The 17,995-nt window shown below is 37.0% G+C and overlaps 1 protein-coding gene across 15 annotated transcripts in view; it reads right to left on the reverse strand.

Moving 5' to 3' along the window:
* LOC117394800 (poly(rC)-binding protein 3-like) overlaps positions 1 to 17,995 on the reverse strand; it is a 407,378-nt gene that overhangs the window by 20,617 nt on the left and 368,766 nt on the right. For 7 of the 15 annotated variants that reach the window (XM_059012934.1, XM_059012930.1, XM_034920769.2 and 4 more), the window contains 7 exons: positions 15,226 to 15,354; positions 14,155 to 14,298; positions 12,216 to 12,248; positions 7,451 to 7,489; positions 6,987 to 7,092; positions 1,838 to 1,890; positions 760 to 929 (listed from right to left, as the gene is read on the reverse strand). In XM_059012934.1, coding sequence (XP_058868917.1) covers positions 760 to 929; positions 1,838 to 1,890; positions 6,987 to 7,092; positions 7,451 to 7,489; positions 12,216 to 12,248; positions 14,155 to 14,298; positions 15,226 to 15,354 — 674 coding nt within the window. Of the gene's footprint in view, positions 1 to 759; positions 930 to 1,837; positions 1,891 to 6,986; positions 7,093 to 7,435; positions 7,490 to 12,215; positions 12,249 to 14,154; positions 14,299 to 15,225; positions 15,355 to 17,995 lie in introns of all 15 variants that reach the window. The other 8 variants (XM_034920777.2, XM_034920771.2, XM_034920776.2 and 5 more) reach the window with 5 other exon arrangements.

Raw genomic sequence — 17,995 nt, forward strand, 5'->3', positions numbered from 1 at the left:
AGTGGGCAAATTAAGAACAGATCGCATAGGCTGTGATATATACAGTATAAATGATATCCCCCTGTTATAACTGTTATATTACTGTAAATTAAAAGGTTAATACTTTGGACATTGACTTCTCCATTATTGTATTTTAGTCAAATAGCTGTGGTTTTAACATTTATTTTCCCAAATCCAGTGAAAGACTGACCTGATGAATCACACTGTTCCAAATCTTGATCTAAGGAAAGTTGAGCTCTCAACTCAGCTTTTTAATTCAGGTTTAATATACTTCCTTTTCATTCGCTGTAATTCTATAAAGAATGCTCGATAAATGTTCGTGGCGTGCTGTAGTTATTTCACTTATGAGAATTCTTGGAATAACTATAGCACTCCATAAACATTTATGGTGTATTTTAACAGGACATGACAGCTAATTTGGCAATGGGAGAAAGCATTAAGGAAATGGTTTAGGCACAACTACGCCATTTTATTTAATTGTTGTCATCCATTGTGTCCATCTCTTTATTGTGGCCTTTGATTTTATTTGTGTGAATTAAACAAGAATGTGTTTTCTTAACTGCAAAATAACGGCATATTACATCTTTCATAAGAAAATAATTGTCAGACTTGCAAAATAGCCCATTACTGCAAAGACTGCAAGATGCTGCATGGATTTCTATGTAGCAAAAGAAATAATCTACTATACTTGAGATTACTGTTGGGGTTATCAAGCGCCTACAGCATGAAGCCTAGCTAGTACAAAAGTGGGAAACTTACCTTGCATTGATGAGGTACTGTGCTAAACTGATGTTTGCAGGGGACCCTGTGATTGTGACCTGTCGCTCCGCTGAACCTTCAATGGCATTGGCGATCTTGATCTGTGCCCCTGACATCTGCCTGATTTCATTGATCTTGCTTCCTTGTCTGCCAATAATGCAGCCTATTAACTGGAGTGAGGGAGAACAAGCTTTTCAGATGCCACAGTGGAGTGAGAGCAGTGACAACATCAGTGGCTTCATTTGATTTTATTACAAAAGGAGACATCATTTTGCGTAAAACTAAGGATGGTTGCCAGTTACAGATGCCTTCATTAGTGGTTGCACTGCATATTCAGTCAGATTCCCAACTTTCAAATAACATTTCTGGCCTATAGGATGGGGTTGGTGTATTTTAATAAAGATCTTCAGTACCACGATAAAGGGACCAGTGGATTTTAAAGCACTCAAATATTACATAAAATGTTGACATTACTAGTGTGGTTTAATCTCATGTCTTCTCAATTAATTGTAATGCTTCTTATAAACACCTCAGCTCTTTTAACACTGTATGGCTATGGTCTGTTATTGTGGATAACTGTCTACTAGACATATTGTTTATAATGTCCTTTATAACATGTTTATAGATGCATTATTGAGTGTTTATAACTGATACTTAAACTGGAGACTTACCAGTTTTCAAGTGGTGCACAAATCCAGACCTCAAGTTTTTTAGGTTATGTTAAATAATTAACTCATTAATATCAGGAAGAAGGTTAAATTGATTCAATGAAGTAATTTAGGGACTGTGGAAAAAAGATAAGGAGGGGCAGAATTGTGCACCATGGCAATGTGCTTCTGAATAGGGGAAGAAACTGTTATGTATTTGGTTTAGTATTAAGATTAGTTGGCTACTGCCACCTACTGGTAGTATTTGCATGGCTCACGGAGCGTGCACAGTTTTACTGTATTATTCTGATGAAGAGCTCAATAAAGATGCTAGTTGTTGGATCTCAGCACAGTGTCCACTTATGTTTTACTAATGGCTTAGTTAGGGTAAATGTTATTAAGATATAACATAAACAATAAGGTAGACTTACATCATTTGGAATTGAGAGCTCGTGGGAAGTGGTAGACGTCGTGGCATCAAGACCTGGGCAGGAAAACGGACGGGGAACTGTTTGCAACCACTGATTTAGTCTTCAAGAGGCACACGAAAGATGCTAGGCCCAATTTTGAAGAAATTCCAAAAGACAAAGGCACATTCTCTGAGAGGAATAACGTCATTACTACAGTAGAAAACTAGAAAGAAATAACACTAAGAAATTGGTAGTTTCAAGCAAGTTTTGTCTTGTTCCTCTTTGAAAATGTGACTTTGCCTTTTAAACTTGCTTCAAAGTGTTGTCCATTATATTATAGATTTGAGAGGTGAGAGATACGAGAGGGAGGAGGGGGGTGGGTGTATAGAAGAATGTTAATAAAGGGTTCGGGGGCTAGAGAATGCGGGAGGACAGGATATATTATGGAACAAAATCAAAGCGTGGGTATATTTAATGGTGAGGTGTTGCTTAAGGAAATGAAAGAAGGGGAGTGGGTTGCTAAGGAAATTAAGGAAGGGGAGCGGGTTGCTTAAGGAAATGTTAGCTACGTTTAAAACAAAAATAAAAGTACATTCTAGAAACATAAGGATTAAGTTCAATTGTAGAACACTTTGCAGAGACTAAAAGGACTAGCCATGTCAAATCTGTCAGTATGTTACCAACAGTTAAATGTATCGCTATGCAAACGAAAATGTAGTATAGCATTAGGTAAGACAAGGAGAATTCAACATAAATGAAAAAAATGAAAAAAATGTAAAAAGAATTAGAGACCACACATCACAGGGAAATGATGCTACAAATGTAACATCATTTATTTAACCCTTGATTCGTAGCCACAAATGGATAATGTGACCAATGAGTTACCAATGAAGGCCAGGTTGCTCCAGTGTAAAGTTTCTTCCAAAACACAATGAGAAATGTCATGTGGACCCTATACTCAAGCTTTATCTCCTGAGTTGGACCGTGATATTCATGAAACTGTTCTAGACTGTAGCAAACAGTTTAATGTCTATCAAACTTAATTGTATTCAAGCAACAACTATTTCAATAATGAGTTAAAGCTTTGTGAATATGGCCCAATGTTACAGAACTAGAAATAGACTGCTCATAAATATAAAAAGATGTGTTAACTACTGGTTTAATAATATTAGCTTTATTAACATTAGTGCTAATTCTCAATTAAGTGCTCATTTGTTTCGTGGAGACAATGGCATTGAGTAAATCCTTCATAAGTACTAAACGAAAGTATGAGGGTTTAACTGTTTGCTTTCACTGAAAACAGTGGGAAACATGTCTCATCTGAAACAAATAGCTTACACACTAGGTGAGCAACCTCAAAGGCCTATGGGCCTTTCTGCATTCAGTAAAGAAACTGATGTAACGACTCAAGTGAGTTTTGTTATGGCATGGAATATCGCTCGTGCCAAACGTCCTTATTAAGATTAATTCATCTTTTTATAAAATTGGAGTGGGCGCTAGACTAGATAATGCATGTTTAAATGTTGCAATTCAATTAAACAGATGTATGTCTCAAAATTACACCACTGGGTTAACCCTTTGTGGACAGACCCCAACGATTTTTTTTAAAAATTGGAATAATAAAAACCAAGCTGTAATTACCAAGATGTTATAAAACATTTTCTCATCTTTCATTTCAAATATCTCCATATCCTAAATGGAAATAAAAAAGATGTTGCTAATAAGAGGAAACAAAATGTATTTAATAAAATGTAACACTAGTTTCAATTTAAAATAATATTTTATTTTCAACACGTCCTACAACAATGTGGAGTCGACAACACATCAGCATGGTTTGTTTTTTACTGTATTACATGTAGGATAGACAAAAAAAAAGAAGCCTGCTAGGTATTCATCACATTTTTTTCTACTGTACTGTTTGAGCCTATTGTACATATCTATATTTTTACATAATGTAATGTGTAGAAACACATTAATGTTATTTTAATATGTGTGCATATGTATTAGGCTATTGTATTTATTTTTTACTAAAAACATAAATCGATTGAAAATTAATTAATGTCGAGATAGATAGATAGATAGATAGATAGATAGATAGATAGATAGATAGATAGATAGATAGATAGATAGACACAAATATATGAATAACAAACTAACTAAAATACAGATACATGCGCTTAGGGTCAGCGAACGTAATGTAGAAAAACAAACCATGCTGATGCGTTGTAGGCTTCACATTGTTGTAGGACACATAGATAATAAAATATTATTTTAAATTGAAACTAAATTATTTCAGCATATTTTATTTTTTATCTTAGTCTACTTACAATTAGCCCCTTTCACACTGGCACTCCTACCAGGGTCTGCGTCGTGTAAAACCACATACCTAGGTTGTACCCAGGTTAACCCGGCGACCCACTTCAGGATGTGGGTCTACATGCTTTGACCCGGGTTGAGCGAGACAGAATGCTTGACACAATAACAAACAGTCATGCCTGCGTGAAGGTTTAACTTCAGCAAGGAACAATTCTGTTTATTCTGTTTAGCCATATTTGTGTTGCTTGAGACACAGCATGAGTCAGATTGCAGCACAGATGAAGAAACAATTGTTCAATCCAGAGAAGCTTGGATGGAAGTGTTAGTAACAAGCTGCTTCCGGGGCATTGATACGTGTATTGTGCACTTGCATCTGTTACCCAGGTCAACCCTGCTTTATTAACACTAGAAGCCCCGCGGCGGTCATTTTGGCGGTTTTTGGTTTTAAAATGTAATTTTCTCCAGTCCTGTAACACATATGGGGCTGTGCGTTCATGTACCTTTCTGTCCATATGTATTAAATATTCTCACAAAGCATGAAACGCGGGCATGCAGAAATAAAGGAGATATATTACATTATACCTAAAAGCCCCGGGAGCAGTCACATTGACAGCCACACAGAAAACAATTGTATTTTGATTATACAGAATGGTATTCTGCTTTATTACTTTTATTTACCAGTCCGCAATGTGTTTAGCTGTAATCAGATTAGTCTCTACTCTCTGCCTAAGTGAATGACTGCCAGTCTATTGTTTTCAATCAGCCTTTTGAAAGGCTGGCGCCTGCTTGCCAGCTGCGCTGCTTTGGTCAGTTAATTAGCATCGGGACTAGTGAAAATAAATACCAGAGACTGTGAAGTTTTACAACGCAACAAAATATGGAGTTGATGTTTTGGATCAGATGACATGGAAGTATTCCGTGAAAGCTGGCTCCCGACGGTGGTCTGTTCATGTGTTTTACAATGTATTGGACCTAGCAGCCATCAACTCCTGGGTACTTTACACAGAATGCACGGAGAAGAATTTACCAAGGAGAGAATATATTTTACAGTTAACACAGGAACTTCGCAAGAAGCATTTGGAACAGCAGGAGATTGCCAAGCGTGTACCCACAGCTGAAACTGGCAACCCCACTGAGAGCCGCAAGAGACACCAATGCCAGGTTGGCAAGTGCAATAAAAATAAAACTTCGGACAGCTGTGCCCTGTGCAGAAAGGCGACGTGGAGAAGTGCATTATCTGTGTTGATTGTGAACAGTCTTAGACTCAAGGTAAAGGAATACCCTTTTGTCGAAAAAAAAGAAAAATAAATTAGGTTTTTTTTTTACAACTTGTGCTGTGCGCTTCTGTAAAATGTTTTTTTCTAAGTTTATTTATTTACGTTGTTCAGCTGCTTTTGCTCATCTGATAATAAACCGACTGCTGTTGAAAAGTTAAAAATGTATTGCTATCGTTTCAGTTTTATAAATAGGTATGTTGTAAACCGATGTCTGTTCAGATGTTTATTTATTTACATTTTCTTGTTTTGATTTGTAAAATAAATGTTCAATGCTTCGGTTGTTCAGATGTTTGTGACGTACTCAATAAAAAAAAAAAACTAATTACATCCGACTGTTTCTCCTTTAGGGCGGCACGGTAGCGTAGTGGTTAGCGCTGCTACCTTACAGTGCCAGGGTCCTAGGTTCAAATCTAACCTAGGGTACTGTCTGTGTGGAGTTTGCATGTTCTCCCCGTGTTCGCGTGGGTTTTCTCTGGGTACTCTGGTTTCCTCCCACAGTCCAAAGGCATGCTGTCCAGGTTGATTGGTCACTCTAAATTGCCCTGTGTGTGGTGCCCTGCAATGGACTGGCGTCCCGTCCAGGGTGTAGTCTCGCCTTGCGCACTGTGTATGCCGGGTTAGGCTCCGGTAAAGGAGTAAGCAGATAATGGATGGATGGACGTTTCTCTTTTCGTTATACTATTTACAGTGTTTTGAATACAGCCATCAAAAAGACAGCTGCGGGGCTTCTAGGTATGAGTATATCTCCGGTCCTTCTAGTGTTAAAAGCAGTATGAAATCACGTACCCAACCCGCATAACACTGGGTCCTGCTCGGGTAGGTTCTGACCCGGGTAGATCATGCCAGTGTGAAAGGGGCTATAGTGTCGCATTAACACGTTCTGGCTATACAGGACCTGCCATTTCAAAATCGGTACACAGCTAAGCCGCCTATGCTATCCGCTTTCAGTCCGTGGAATGTTTGTGTCATTTTTGCCTGCACAAAATCCTTGTCAAACCTTTGTGAATAGCTCATGAACGTATGGCAGCTCATTATCTTTGTTTAACATGCTGCTTTGATTACATAAACATCATTAATTCAATGCATCTGCTAAATCCTTCTTTTCCGCACAGAAATGGGAATAGTAAATAGGAGGGGACAGAACTGCACACGGTAATCATGTTTTGTGTCCGGTAAGCGCTTTGTAAATGAGGCCCAAAGTGTGGTATTCATAACACTTTTCTAAACAGTTTCATGAAAACCAAACTTAATTGAAGAAACGAAAAAAGACTTTAAATAAACAGTCTTTATAATCACTCACAAGCATTGTGTATAGAGCCCAATCGAGAAAAAACTCGGCACTGGAACCACAAGGGTTAAATGATTAGGATGTAAGTGAGATTTAGCAAAGCGTTACCAGGATAAATACAAACACACATACAAACAAAAATAAAGAAATACAAAAAAAGTAAGCCTTGTTAAGTTTTGATAGAAAATGAATCTTGGTCATGGAGCATATTTAATAAAATGATTTAAAGACCATGGGAAACAAAAGGAGTTAAGAAGAAGGACATCCCCAGGGAGTCATGGGTACATACCAGGGAAACCAGGGTTGGTCTGCCCAAGGGGAGTAAAGGGGGAATGCTGCATAGCCAACTGGTGAAGCTTGGTCAACTGCAGGGCAGGATGGGAAATTAGAACTAACTAATCAAATGGAATTATTTCAGAATACAGAAAAATACATCACACCCCCACCCCCCCAGAGCAAAAATCAACAAAAAAAAAATTTAACCAAATTTAGAAAGTTTTCTGTTCTTTGTTTACAATTACAATATTACTATAAGTATTTATTAAACATGTGTAAAAAAAAAAAAAATCTGGGCTGCTGTACAGTATTTTCTAGTTGTATCATGTACAGTTTACTAGAGTCCAAATTATAATTGTTTTATGATTATTGTTTTTATTATGCTGCTGTTTAAAGTCTAAAAGATGAAGCAGACAGTAAATTCTGCCTCAGTGGAATAAGGAGTTAAAGAAAGCGATTTACATGCGCTTGACTCACGTCTGGATGAATGGCATACTGTCCCTGGATTGCAAAGGTCTGCAAAACACAACGGAAAGTCAGGTTAGTCATTAGAGATCATTAAACCTATTAGACAATCAAAACCGCTGATCCCCAAACATTCAAGTAATCTTATGTTGGCTCAGGTTTTTTTTTTTTTTTTTTTTTTTTGCGTGTAAGGAAAACAATCAAAATTTAACAACATAATATTTTCAAATAAAGGGGCGACAGCAGTGGTGTTGTCATATTTTTAGGTGAGGGTTATACCAAATGACCAAAAATAATTTGGTGTGGAAAAACAAAGAGTGACACTTTACACATTAAGTGTCTCTAACACTACACTGTAATAACACATGGTTGTGTAAATATAACGCAATTGCAAATTGAGAAATATTGTCAGTTGCTCTTTTGTAATCACACAGTATTTACACCTGCATATGTGTATTTTGTAATTACTATGTCACCACATGTGCAACTGCAGTATAATTTCTTAATGTAAAGTGCTTCCAGAAACAATTTAAAATGCTGTTACTACTCTCACAACATGCTCGGAGCATTGTGAAAACTGGATGGTGTGTAGATGATGGTAATGCAGAGGAAAAATGTCATGACAGAGACAGGCACTGTTTGACCACAAGAATGTTGTTCAATATTGTTAACATTTGCATAGAACTATAAACAATGCAAAACGACAATGTTGTGCGAATTATAAATCACCTTGTATGTATAGCACTAGTTAGAAAGAATTCATCATTGCATAGGTTTGAATGAGTGTTGTGCAAAACAGATGTGGCATACACAGTACAGAATATGTAGCATGTAACTAAATAAATCTTACTCTAAGCATTTACCCTATGATTTACTCTAGTGCTTACCCAAGGATTTCAATTATGGCACAGTTTTCCTTGTAGTATCTTTTTAAAAAGAACCTAATAACAAAAACTTTGATCACACTGTGCTCCACTGTTTGATGCTAACACACTGCATAAAATGAAAAAAAAAAAGTTTATTAGATTTATTATGTGCTTTTTCTGAACAATTTAAGGAGGATAAGTTCTGAAATCCTACCTGTCTCTGACAATCCTAGTCTTCATTTGTATGTTACAGCCTCAGAATTTTGTTTTCCTAAGTTCCCTGCTTTGTCTTTATTTTGCAAAAATTCTCAAATTTTACCAGTAGGGGGCATTCTAAGAATGTTTTGTTACACGAACAAAGCACTGCTTACATGGCTTAGCAGTTAGCATTATTCTTTGTTAAATATTGCTTAACCTGAGACATACTGATCCTATATCATGGTTGGCTGCAGTGGTGACTGTCTATACACATCACACATTCAGTTTGTATCAATCAATCAATCAGTCTTTATTTTATATAGCGCCTTTCATAGTGGACCACCATCACAAAGCTACAACATAGTGAGGAACAATGCATAATACATTAAATATTATTGTATATTGTAAATATTAGGAGGCTGTGTTAAAGAAAAGTGGTTAAAGAAAAGGACTTGTAACCAGGAGGTCTCCGGTTCAAATCCCACCTCAGCCACTGACTCATTGTGTGACCCTGAGCAAGTTACTCAACCTCCTTGTGCTCCATCTTTCGGGTGAGACGTAGTTGTAAGTGACTCTGCAGCTGATGCATAGTTCACACACCCTAGTCTCTGTAAGTCGCCTTGGATAAAGGCGCCTGCTAAATAAACACATAAAGTACTATCTGTATCAAGAAATCCAACATTCATGAAGACACAAGTTTCTCCACCTGTGGTTCAGGGGCCACTTGCAAGTACAGGTGGAACCAGAAAACCCCCCACATCTACCTATTTCCACACACCCACATTTTGAATCAACTACACTAAACATACAGTAACACAGACTATCATTTTTAAAAACAAATTGCCTGCTTACAGATGCCTGACAGCCACAGCCACTTAGTTGTCCATCTACTAAAAATTTCTCATGTTGTCAATCACTGCTGATACATGAGCCTATTTTTTATGTATCTTTTAATAACATGCAGTGCAGTACTGGGTCTATGAAATCATCTGTCTGGATTAGCCCCTGAAAAGGTAAACTCTAGCTCCACTCTTGCTTATTCAAAGCAGTTGACCATGAATTTCTAATATGAGAACGTCAAGTGAAACTAGATATTGCAGTGGAATCAGAATACAATAAGAGCTGACATAGAAACAAGGTATAAAATAAACTCTGCATCACAAGACATGCTCTCACAGCACAGACTGAAGGGAACTGACACAAACCAGCCAACACAAAAATGAATCAACAGAAACATTGAGATTTGTTTTGAAGAAGGAACTCACATCTTTACTCTTTGTTATGATGTTAAAAAGTGTCACACAGGCAATATTTAATTGCATTCTGCCCCACTTCTGCCAGCATACCGTTACTAAAAGCCCATGAGATTAAAGTGTAATATAAGGTTCAAATGACATTTTAATAGTTTTTTTTGTTTGTTTTTATGTAAGCAATCATTCTGAGTGGATCTTGGTTTATTTGCTCCCATAGTTGGGTTTGAGTATCATCAATATCAAGTCTGTTAGATCTGCAGACAGTCCTGGAGACAGGAGATGCAGCTTTTCTATTATTTAATAAAAGTCAGGCAAGCATAACATACTACTGGATAATAAGGGCCCATGTACAAAAGCTATAAAGCGCTGGCCAAAACTTTTGCATCATCTAGAATTTTAGGATTGAGACATAATAATAAAAAAAAACTATATGAATATAATATATATCTTTTATTTAACATCATGCAGTCAAAGAAATTGCAAACTGATACTGCAAAAGTCTACCAGAAGCCATACAAGTAGTACAGTTAGATTTCAAAATGTCACATTTTTCAATTTTGCCAGTTTGTCGTTAAGTATATGGAAAACTACAAAGTAATTCAATATGTTAACATAACATTGTTCAACATTTGACTTTTATGAAGCAAAATGTGTTAATTACATAAGTGGATGCAAAACTTTGGCCATAGCTATATATGTCAGATGTAAGGCTGCACACCCTTGGTCATTAATGTTTTAATCTAATTTAATTTGAAATATTGACTAAGAAAGCATGCTGTATTGTTGACCGATTTTATAATATATTGTACTGTATGTCCTGGTAACAAATAATTAGAGAAAGACCAGTAATATCAATTCTCCATGAAGATATCCTTGGAGTAATGGGTCTAATCAGTTATTGCCATTAGCTCTGTTTACACAACAGCAAATTACTTTCATTATGGCTTCATTTACTCAAGTTGACGTTGACAGGACAATACAGTGCATATTGCTAAATGTTATTTTAGAACCATTAAGACACATGGGTACATTTGAAATCTAAATAAGTGCAGAGACTGAACTGTTATACTGTATCTGATATATCGCAAACCGTTCTCCACAGTATTTTTTATTGTACTAAGTAATGTTAATAAGGGTGAAAATAAGTCAAACAGGTAGGAAGGAATACACTTCTGGGATTAATATAAAAAAATTGTATTATTTAGATGAATAAAATAAGGTTGTATTCTTACAGCGTTCACATGCTGGTAAATGCATAGGATTGCAAAGCATTCACCGTCTCAAGTGACTATACTCTGACAATGGAAATGTGACTGTGACATTTTAAGCCATAACGTCATACGACATAGGGTTGGGCATTATGACAAATAACCATAGTGGTCTACTCTAGACAATCAATATTTCTTATAGACAAGTGTGCAATCCCTTAAAATCTAAATTCATAAATTGGTAGGTTTCTTTCTAGGATGTTTTTCTGAATACATTTTAGGATAAGCAATGAAATACTAAACATGTATCTCATTGCCTTATCATGCAAAAAGCATCAAGGCCTAGCAAACCCAGTTAATCGAGATGAAGAACACATAACAAAAATACGTTGTGTCTCACACACTTCAGGACAAATGTATTATCTACTGCTCAGATTTCAAAGAGCACTTCAGTGCAGCGTGCATAACAATGGCTGCTTTACTGATTAAGCACAAACCTTGAAAAATAAAAAGCCCAATGCGCACTGAAACTCAAACATACTGCATATCAGAGAACAATATGTCAAATGAACGTAGCAGGGATAATTATACTAAAATAAATCTCTTTTGTCTGTGCTTAAACTGACTTCTCTATTTGCTTATTATCCCTGTTGTATGATAGCAAATTGGTAATTGGAGCACACACTCTCATATTAAATGCAATCAGAGATGAGTTTCATTGCATCAAGTTCTCTGTGTTTTTTTTTTGTTTTTTTTATCTCCAAAGCACAGCATCCAATAACATAGCTAATTTGATGGCTAAGAAAAACTTGTGCTGAAGGACAGGTACACATACTAAGGGCCCAATTTTCCAGTGTGGGTAAATGCAAGTTAAAATAGTGTAATACAGGCTTTCATAATTTAAAATACTGGCACGTTTAATGAAAATAAAATATGAAGATAGATTGTTTCATAGAGTAGGGGAATCAGACCTATATTAAAAAGCAGGTCTTTTTTTATAATTAAAACCAGTAATCTAAATACCACCAAACTCTATATTCATCCTACAGCTGTATTCCCTTTTTTAAAAAACACACTGGGAAAAGGTGAAAGAGCAGGGCTAGAGATTCGAAGGCTGCCACAGTTTTGATTATTAAAATGGACGCTGCAGTCACTTTAAAACATCAGCTTGCAATACCACCTTAAAACTCCTTCACATCTACATTGGATATCATAGTGCGTAATGCTGTCATTATAAATCTAAAATGAGTACCTTGGGGCAGGCTGACCAGAAGACAGGTATATTCTGGTGGTTCAAAAAGAAAATACAATTAGAAAATATATTCTTATATAACGGTATCTTTAATAATATTACCACGGGAAAGCCTACTAGCCAAATCATTAATTTTTTATTACCTTATTTTCCAGGTTTATTTCTCCATAATATGTGGCTTATGCTAACTGCAACCTGTTTCAGCAGGCATTTCAAGTCTCATGCACTCAGCATGAGACCCATTCATTTGCATGTTATCTCACTCTCTCATGCACAGCCTTGCTTATCTCACACATTAAAAATACATTTTAAACAAAACATAAAATATTTTATTTTTATAATTTACAAGGAAAATGTGTCATACAAATGTACCTGTAGAATATGAAGATAACAGAGTGATCATAGATGTTAACAAAAAAGGCAAGTACTGTACTTGTATATTAGTGTTTTATTCTAAATCCAATTTTGGTGTGTGTGAGTATTCAAAATCATGTGTAACTGAACACAATATGGTAAAAAAAAAAAAAAAAAAAAAAAAACTGTGCCTTGCCTTGCTACTGCTGCTGGCATTGCCCAGTGTCCCTTCATAAGTGCTGTTCCTCTTTAAAGAACATGGAGCTTATTATTAGCTTAGCAGTGCTTCCAAGAATAACTTCTAATTTAACTCAGAGATGAGAGTGGACCCTGTGTATTAATGTCTGAACTGTACCATTCCTGGTAGCTGTGTACATGATACATTTCCAGTAGATCAGCACATCTGTGTCACAACAACTTCAGTTACTGGTATTGGATCTATGATGATTATTAGTGACGCATGTTAAATTGGTAATGCAGGGCTGATCAATCTGCAGCTAAATATCAACACAACCCTGCCGCTTCCATTGTTTCAAAGGACACAAGAAGGTTTTTGAAACAGAGAATTAAGAACGGATATATTAATACCTTTACTAAATAAACACGTACAAAACAGACCTATAAATCTGTCTGTTTATTAAACTACTATACTTCAGTTCTTCTATAAAATTAGGAAACATCCCCCAATTGCCACAGCAGCCCCAACCTATGCTGACGAGGTGTCTGTTCACCTTTTTTCGCTTGACATGGCATCCAGCATCAATTGTATGCATTGCATTCAATTTCTCAGGGGGTTGTCTGTGACACAAAGGGGACTGTGGCATGTGGTTTTTGTTTTTGACTGATGCAAATTGAGCATGATGGAAAAGTCTGTATTGTCTTGCTGTCAGTTACTTTATACTGAGTTTACAGGATCATGAGTACATAATTCTATGCAATGATGATTCCAGTTATTAGTCATTTTACTCTGTGTAATTCTGCACCTTAGATTTCCCCAAGTACTGTCAAATATTAAATAATGAGTCAACTGTTCATTTAATTATATTTTTCAAGAATTTTGCAGCTCATTGGCTGGTGTTTCTAAAACAATTCTCAAGATTCATGTTATTTTTGATAATACCAGCATATCACTGGTCTGTCACTCAGTTTTCAGTTGAAGTCACTCGTAGAAGTGAAATAGAGGGAGGCTCCTACACTAATCATTGAAACAACTGGGGAAATTTATAGGAGACAGTAAGGTCATCTTAATGGTGATGGAACTAAATTATGTTAACAAACAATGGAGCATATTTTCATAGTTAATTTAAAACTGGAGTAGATGCATTGGACAACATGGCCCTATTCCTCATGTATCAGAGCTGCACACTTCTTTAAGCCAGGGAAAACATTTTAATAAACAGAAAGGGGTAATACCGTACTAAAGTTCACAAAATCGACACTTTAAAAATGTTGTCATTTAATACTTATCTTTAAAACTCAGTGCATGACTTTAAATCAAAGCTGATATTAATCTGTCAACATGCAACATTTACATTACTACATCAGTAACACACAGGTCTAAAGAAGACAGTAAAAGTTCACTAACAGGTGCTTGTTGTGGCTGTGCCAGGACGGTGTGGTTTCCTGCTGAAGCCAAGATGGTGTCCGCTCTGACCTGGCCACCCGCGAATATGATGGGTGCAGAGGCAGATTTGGGGCGGTAGGGGATAGTGGCACCTTTGGGTGGGGACTGGTACAAGGGACATAAAGCAACAGAACACAAAGATTAACCTCTTCATTCGCACAACCCACACAGAGTACAGCCCTGTTTATTACAGCCCCCTTTGATCTGCGGCTTGATTTACCACTGCTGGTTGCTAGTAATGAATATTATTATTATTATTATTATTATTATTATTATTATTATTATTATTATTATTTCTTAGTAGATGCCCTTATCCAGGATGACTTACAATTGTTACAAGATATCACATTATTTTTACATACAATTACATTATTTTTTTTAAACATTATTTTTACATACAATTACCCATTTATACAGTTGGGTTTTTACTGGAGCAATCTAGGTAAAGTACCCTGCTGAAGGGCACAGCAGCAGTGTCCCCCACCTGGGATTGAACCCACGACCCTCCGGTCAAGGGTCCAGAGACCCTAACCACTACTCCACCCTGCTGCCCTACTGTGTTGCAAGGATTGTTGTGCAGTGGGGTCACACGACACTGCCATCCACTGCAATGCTATGAATATTTTATTAAGCCTTTATAGGTGTATTATAGAGCAAGGTATAACCTGTAGTAATAACTTTTACAAATACTTTAATTCGTACAAGTTTTAACTGCAATTATTCAAACACCATAACTCCTTACTACAAGCATCCCTACTTAAGAGAAAATCATCAGGAGCAGGGTATACTGTTATAAACTTATAGCAGAGAAGAGCTTCTGATCCTGTGCACTCGTTTCTTAGTAAAAATTATTTTGTTACATTTAAACTGAATTTGACTAAAGCAATGAAAAAACTAAACAGGGTCACAAAAAGACTAGTAGTATGACAGGAAGCAACCAGGCATTCATTCAAACTATACATTTGCTATATCAACTAGGCTTATGGCTGATAACCCTGGGTGGGGTAAGCAATGGGTGCACTTCTGTCCTACCTCTAGCATCACCACACATATCTGCTTTACACACTGGATGATGGCGTCTGGAGTGCCTGAGATAGTTACAGCTCGCTCTGTGGAGTTTGGCAGCATGTCCCCTGCTACTTGTACCTGAGCTCCTGTGGTCTGAAAAACATAAAAATAAGTGTAGGAAAAATAATTGAAGAACTGTAGAATACTGTAATAACTGTCACAAATAATGGACACACTATTCTAAAGCTCTAAGCTCACAATTTACCCCCTTAATGACATTTACGATTTAGTGAAATTAGGTCTTCCTGCCACTTGGGAGAGCTATGTTTCAAGTAAATGTCAACACTGATTACATATCAAAGAAACTATTTTTAAAAGTGTTTATTTTGTCTTCCTCTGTCAGCATGATCAATAGGTAATTAAATTAACTTTAACAAATTGTTAAGGCTCAAGAAACTGCCAACAAATGGCACTGAGCCTGTCTGATAATGGACCTCAAATTACATGATTCACAAGGCAAATAACTTCTAGTAATTCCAGGTCCATTGTCACACAGTAATGGACCTGGGGTCGGCTATTTGAGCAATAAAGCTCTCAGTGTTCTGGCATCCCAACTTCTGTTACTTCTGTAACCCTGACTGTTCTGCTATTACCCTCAATGTGGGCTTTTGCATATTGATAAGATGATTAAATAATTGTAATAGTTTGTACAAATCTGTTAAGGCATTTGCTATGTCTAGCCACAGCCTTTGAGCCCCAGGGTGTACTACAGCATTCTAAGCAGATGTCAAATTGAGTTCCCTGCTTCAGGCCCTGAGTGGAGGCCTCTGGGGCACAGGCTAACCAGATACACTGTCTGCCTGTGGAGTGATTCAGCTGGCTTTGGGGAGGCGACTGGGTTTTCATATCCTCACCTTCACCTAAAGGCGCCGGAGCCTTTCTAGAAGTATGATGCAACAGTTTTCAGGAATACATTAAAATAATATTTTGAGAATGCACTTTTATTTTGACCAAACATCTCACGGAGATAAACTGTAAAATAAATAACCAGATTACAAAATTAAGCCATAGCATAATATTAGATGTATTATTTTTATCAAAAGACAAAACCTCAAACTTTACCAGAACTATATGCTTATTGGCACTGTAGTTCTAAACAACATCAAGAAAAAAAAAAACAGCCTTGAAATGTTTTAAGAAAACCTAGAGTTCACCTTGGAGTGTTGCTTTGCTCTGTATACTGCAGTATACAGGCTTTGACAATGCCATTTGTACACTTGCCACGTGTGTTACTGACAACACAAAAGTTACGTAAAACATTTTTAAGATCTGAAGAATCAGTCAGATGTTTCTGATATGGAAGAAGAGGAGGTGGTTTCAGTCATGGATATGGCTCATTCTTTGGGGTCAAAAATGGCTTATTTCACAGCATTTCACTGTCTAAAAATAGGCATTTCAAGATATTGCATAATTAAACATACTAGGCCCTATTTTCATACAGGACTAAATTGACTAAAGTTATTATTTTTTTTAGTCAGTTGTTGTCAGGGCTGTTATAGCTCTGATTTCACCGTGTAACAATTTTTTTTTTTTTTTTTTGGTTCCTGGGTAGTAAGTGTTATTTCCTAATTGCTTATGCCTCAAAAGTATAGAAAATGGCTATTATTCCCCACAAACTTTGCTTTCGTGACCAGGACAGTGATATTTTGAAATTTACCTATTTTCCAGAGCATTTCAGATAGATTCAGTGCTGAGTAAACTTGGAGTAACTTCTAGAACTTTCTAGAACTTTCCAGTAATATAAATAGTAGTATAAATATAGGGGCCTTAAGCCCACCAGTTCAGTTTAGTTCCAGCTGCCTAAGTGGATACATATCTGCATTTTTCTGAGATGGCATCAAGAGGCTGCAATGGTGGCATTCCTGATGGGTCTCCAAGGCGGTTTTACCAATTTTCCCTGCTATCTTTGCCTTTGGGACAGCAGGGACACCAAGGCGCACTACCACAGGCAGGACTCTCCACAGCGGACCGAGTTCTCTGTGGGGAGGAACAACGTCAAGTGGGAGCCACTGGTAGACCCCCGGAAGGTGCTGATGCCACCACTGCACATCAAATTGGGCCTTATGAAACAATTTGTCAGCGCTCTAGATAAGGAGTCGGCAGCCTTCAAGTACCTTCAAGACTTCTTCCCTTCGTCGGACCACAGATAAAGAAGATCCTGGAGTGCAAAGAATTCCCCAAGAAGCTCGCTAGTAAGAAGAAAGCGGCTTGGAACAGCTTTGTCGCATTGGTTCGGGGCTTCCTGGGCAATCACAAGGCCGAAAACTATGTGGAGCTGGTTGAGACTCTGGTGAAGAACTACGGCACAATGGGCTGTAGGATGTCCCTCAAAGTCCATATCCTTGATGCTCATCTTGATAAATTCAAGGAGAACATGGGAGCGTACTCGGAGGAGCAAGGCGAGCGCTTCCACCAGGATATACTGGACTTTGAACGCCGCTACCAAGGACAGTATAACGAGAACATGATGGGAGAGTACATCTGGGGGCTGATTCGTGAAAGTGATTTACAGTATAATCGTAAATCTCGAAAAACTACTCACTTCTAAATCTTTTGTAGTCATTTTTGTATTACTTTAGTATAAATACATGTTAATTTGGATTCATATGTTGTTTTATTCTGACTTTATGTGAACGAAAAGACACAAATTCGCCTGTTTTCTCATTGGAGATAGGTAAATTTCAAAATATCACTGTCCTGGTCACAAAAGCAAAGTTTGTGGGGAATAATAGCC

The sequence above is a fragment of the Acipenser ruthenus genome, chromosome 3 (genome assembly GCF_902713425.1).
Source record: "Acipenser ruthenus chromosome 3, fAciRut3.2 maternal haplotype, whole genome shotgun sequence".
Taxonomy (NCBI): Eukaryota; Metazoa; Chordata; class Actinopteri; order Acipenseriformes; family Acipenseridae; genus Acipenser; species Acipenser ruthenus.